General features: G+C 37.4%; 1 protein-coding gene across 4 annotated transcripts in view; it reads left to right on the top strand.

Annotated features, from left to right (window-relative positions):
* kcnh6a (potassium voltage-gated channel, subfamily H (eag-related), member 6a) overlaps nucleotides 1–4,867 on the top strand; it is a 51,361-nt gene that overhangs the window by 9,413 nt on the left and 37,081 nt on the right. For 3 of the 4 annotated variants that reach the window (XM_036213140.1, XM_024272792.2, XM_024272794.2), the window contains 2 exons: nucleotides 1,851–1,954; nucleotides 3,160–3,469. In XM_036213140.1, coding sequence (XP_036069033.1) covers nucleotides 1,851–1,954; nucleotides 3,160–3,469 — 414 coding nt within the window. Of the gene's footprint in view, nucleotides 1–742; nucleotides 924–1,850; nucleotides 1,955–3,159; nucleotides 3,470–4,867 lie in introns of those variants that run through there. The other variant, XM_024272793.2, reaches the window with a different exon arrangement.

The following is a 4,867-nucleotide window of genomic DNA, read 5'->3' as shown; positions in this document are numbered from 1 at the left end:
TTCAGATTCCAGGTTCTTGCATGACTAAATACTTTCGAGTTAATATCAAAATCTAAATCTCCAAAATGGTAAAATCTTCACCAGAAATGGATGTTTTTAACATTTTTTTGTGACATTTTCTAATGATGGAGGACACACCTAAAGAAAATTAAAGTTGTATTTATGAATATTTCTTTATTCATATAATCTTGAATCAGGAGCAGATGAAAAAAATACACATTATGAAATTCACCATCATTGATAAATTATAACCTCAATTTTTTATTTTTTAAAAACCAAGTTGATTAAAAAACAAAAAAAAAGAATAAACAAAAACAACATAAACAGATCCTTTCTAGGAACTCAAAAGCATCCTTTGTTTATATTTAATAACAAGCAGATGTCAGGCATGAGACATGTAGTCTGCTTTGTTGTCATGGCGATGTAATCAGCCCAAATCCACTTTGCATCTGTTTGTTTAGCCTCCTGCTTCCGACTGCGCTGTCATGCTGAGTGAGCAGAGAAAAGTGCAAAGCAGTGAATACGGAGTGATTCAGCTCTCCAGACCAGAAAATGTTATTCTTTTTTTAACCTTCAGTCATCATTTAGTCCCGAGCTGCTGAACGGTTTCCAAACGCAGGGACGTTGTGGCATGCATGGACCGTGACATGTGCTAGTCTGATCTGCTTCTCGCACACTTTATTTTTAGACTCCACTGATTGCAGGCTTGAAGTCCACAGGATGGAGATGTTGTACATCATCACTTCCTTAAAGTTCTGCCTCCCTCTCTGCAGGATCGTGCATACCGTGCCGGGTGGACATCGTCCCCGTTAAAAACGAGGAAGGCCTCGTCGTCATGTTCATCCTCGACTTCCAGGAGCTCATCGATCCCTCCCTCAAGAAGTCTGGCCTCAGGCAGAGAGTCGCCCAAGGATGGCTTTACTGTAACGTCTCCTAATATTTCACACAAAATACTTATGAATGTGCAATTATTCAGTCTAACAAACTGGCTTTTATTCCACTTTTGTGGCTCTTTGACTTTGAAGAAAAATCCCAACAATTGTATTAAATAATTGGTTTGTAGTTTAAGTTTTGGCAATTAAAATGACTTTTTTTAACATGTTAGATAATTGATGGTCAAAGGTCATCAGAGGTTTATTATTAGAATGAACTTAAAGCACATTTTCTTATCTTTTGCTGCACAACGGTGTCTGGTTGTAGCTTGAAAGGCAAAGCTGATTTAAGCAGATTTAAAAACAAAATTGAATTCTGCTAAAATGATTGAAGGTCCATCAAAGTCATAATGATAGAAAATTTCACCTGAAACTTTCTTACATTTTTAAATAATGTAAATCTGCTGCTGCAGGAGGAGCTTGTTTGATACAGGGTGTATTTTATTTTGAAAGGAACTTGTTTGTGCTGCTGTCTAAAGTAAGCAATTGCTATAATTATTTATTCTACATATTTAAATCTACATTTTTATAAATGAGCCACAAAAATAAAAAGTTTTTCTCCAAACAGTGAGGTGGACTTCTGTAAGAAACAGAACCAAATGGGTCTTTTATTAGTGTTTAAAGGTTTTTAACCGCCCATCGTATTTTCTGTCACAAATAAGCTCTAATTTTTTCATCTGTTCCTGATTCACAATGACTTAAAAAAAATATTTTCAAAAATTAAAATTTAAGCTTAATTTTCTTTCTATTTGTCACAACATCAGAAAAATGCCACAAGAACATGTTAAAAACACGATTTTTATGTGAAAATTAGAAAAAGAGAAAATAGTTCTGATTAAACTAATCAAATAAATAAATGTGAAATTTGTAAACTAGAAGTTGTAATGCATCTGAGCTGAGTGCTCCTTCTATTTTCAGGTCAGAACCGCAGACTGAAGATGAAACTGCCGGTCCTGCGCTCAATGCGACGACCTTCCCTTTCCAAAGATCAGTTTGAAGGCGTGGTCGTGGATTACCTGCAGGTGAGATGTGACACACCTGCAAAAAAGACATTGTGAACATGAAGCTGAGAGAAATGGAGAATCACAGCTTCAGTTTAGAAATCTCTGCACTGACCTCCAGTCAGCTTTAGGGTCGACTTTAAGATTAGTTAATAAACGTTTTGGGGGTGTCACAGGGGTGTCAAACTCAATCGCACAAAGAGCCAAAATCCAGAACACACCTTAGGTTGCAGACCGAGCAGGTTAAACATTTATTGAACACTCTAAAACTACATTTTTAAAACATTAAAAACATAACTTTTTAACATAATTATGAACTAGATATATAGCATTGCCTGCAGTATCCTAGTGTGAATGCTGTAAGCTGAATTTGGACGCTGAAGATGCTGAAACTGATAGTTAAAAATGCTGAAGCTGATATCTGAAAAGGCTAAAACAGATAGCCAGCTAAAATATTAGCTAAATGCCAAAACAGCCACAAAAAAAAAACTCAGGTTAGCCAAAACAGCTAGCATTTAGCTGAAATATTAGCTAAACTTCAAAATAGCCCAAAACATTTTTAGTAAAAGGCAAAATAGTCCAAAAAGCTAGCAGACCGGCAATTTTTAAAACTTTACAACAACACTTTTTAACATGTATATTGTAAATAAAATATTAGCAAAATGTCAAATTAGCTTAAAGAACTAAAAAAAAATCTTAGGTTACTCAAAACAGCTAGCATGTAGCTGAAAAAAATAGTTAAACTTTAAAATAGCTTAAAAAGCTGAAAAAAGTGTAAAATAGCCAAAACAGCTAGAGTGCAAATATTAGCCTAACTCCAAAACAGCCTAAAAAATTTAAAAAATAGCCTAAATTAGCCAAAACAGCTAGCATGTAGCTGAAATATTAGCTAAACTCCAAAAATAGCCTTAAAAAAGTCTCAGTAAGTGCCAAAAAGTGCTTTATAAAATAAATTGAATTTAAATAATTCTCTGAAAAATCCAATTCCTCATGAAATAAAAGCATCACAGATGTAGTTTTAATGCAGACATGAGATGATCAGGACTGTCAGCTCCAGACTGTAGAGCTGTAATGACTCAGACAAATTCACATTCTGATGTCATTTACATGCTGGACTGTCTGGAGTTCATTCATTCGTACTTTAGATAGAAGATCCTAAACTATCGCTGCATCTGCATGAACGTGACGGTTTTCGGTGCGCTGACCTCTCGTTTTCTGTCCCGCAGCCCAACAGTGAGGAAGTGCCGCTGAAAGAGTTCAGGATCCCGTCTAAAGAGAGCTGCATGCAGTCTGAGACGGAGGCTCTGATCGAGCAGGACCTGGATCCTCCGTCTCCTGCGGCGCCGTCCGGCACCAAACGCCGCTCGCTGCTGACGGACTTTCTGGACCCCAGCGCCGCCTTCAACAGGGGGACGCTGAGTCGCAGCTGCTCCAGGGACAGCGTCCTCAGCCTCAGACGAGCCTCGTCGCTGGACGACATCGACAGCATGAGGACCGACTGGAACGGCCGGCAAGGAGACTCCCGGAACAACAGCAGTAAGATGATTGCAAAGCGTTCCCAGTGGTCTCTGAATCATGATTTTCTAGGACAAAAGCCTCGTTTCCACTGAGCAGTTCGGTATGGTCCGGTCTGGTCAGGAGTAGTACGGTTAACTCTGGTGAGCGTTTCCGTTGAGGCTTGCTTCCACTGAGTGGTTTGTTTTCCCGGTGCAGACTGCTAGCGTGTCGTTGTAGTGCGACGACTATAAAAGCAACAATAATGGAGGTCATCCAGCAGCTCGTCTTTTTCTTTCTTTACTTTTTGTACATAGCAGCAATTTTATGTTTATTTTTAAAGAAAAACATTAAGAAGAATACCGCTGTAAAGTGGAAAACATTGGAAACGTTAGCTTAGCGCTACACTGACACTTTCTAATCACTTTCTGCCAACCAATGGGTGGTGGCTACAGCGGCTCTGTCCCAACCGATCCGGTCCATTTTTCAGTGGACCTACAGGAGATGGGAACCCTCAAGAGGTACGGGTCGGAACTGTTTAATGCAAACTCAATCGCACAAAATCCAAAGCACATTTTGGGTAGAAGGGCGAATAGGATAAACATTTACTGAACCCTCTAAAACTAAGTTATTAAAACTTTAACAGACTGTTTAACATTGTTATGAACTAGATATATAGCATTAACTGTGATAATGCTAGTGTAAATGCTGTAAGCTGAATTTGGCTGCTGAAAACGCTAATGCTGATAGCGGAACATGCTGAAATTGATATTTAAAAATGCTGAAACTGATAACTGAAAAGGCTGAAACTGATAACCAGCTAAAATATTCGCTAAATGCCAAATTAGGCTAAAAAAACAAACAAAAAAAAACTAGCCAAAACAGCTAACATGTAGCTGAAATATTATCCAAACTCCAAAATAGCCTAAAAAATCTTAGTAAATAGCAAAATAGTCCAAAAAGCTATCAGAATGGAAACTTTTAAAACTTTAAAACTGTAACTTTTTAAGATAATTATGAACAATAAAAAGGCAGGAATATTATTCCAGAATAAATCAACTTTAACCGTAAAAAATAATTTTTAATATTTTACCCTCCATAAAAATATATTTTTTCAAAATTATAAAAAAAATAAGCATGAGATAACATCGGGCCATTAATAACAATAAAATAAAATGATCTTTCCATGTAAGAATGGAAACACTCAAAATACCGATCGAACTGGACTGTACCGTACCGGATCGCTCAGTGGAAACGCTATAGTTTCTGTAAGCAACAGTAATTTTTGAGTAATTTACCTCAGAATTTTGGGCGGTAATGTAGGGAGCAAACAAAGGAAAGCGAAGAGGTTCATGGATCTATTTGTCTAAAAGTGGATGCATCTGAACGAAACGGGAAGGCCCGCCCACTGTATTTCTACACCACAAAATAATCTCTTTT

This window comes from Oryzias melastigma, linkage group LG8 (assembly GCF_002922805.2).
Source record: "Oryzias melastigma strain HK-1 linkage group LG8, ASM292280v2, whole genome shotgun sequence".
In the NCBI taxonomy this organism is placed as follows: domain Eukaryota; kingdom Metazoa; phylum Chordata; class Actinopteri; order Beloniformes; family Adrianichthyidae; genus Oryzias; species Oryzias melastigma.
This window is presented reverse-complemented; position numbering and strand designations above follow the sequence as displayed.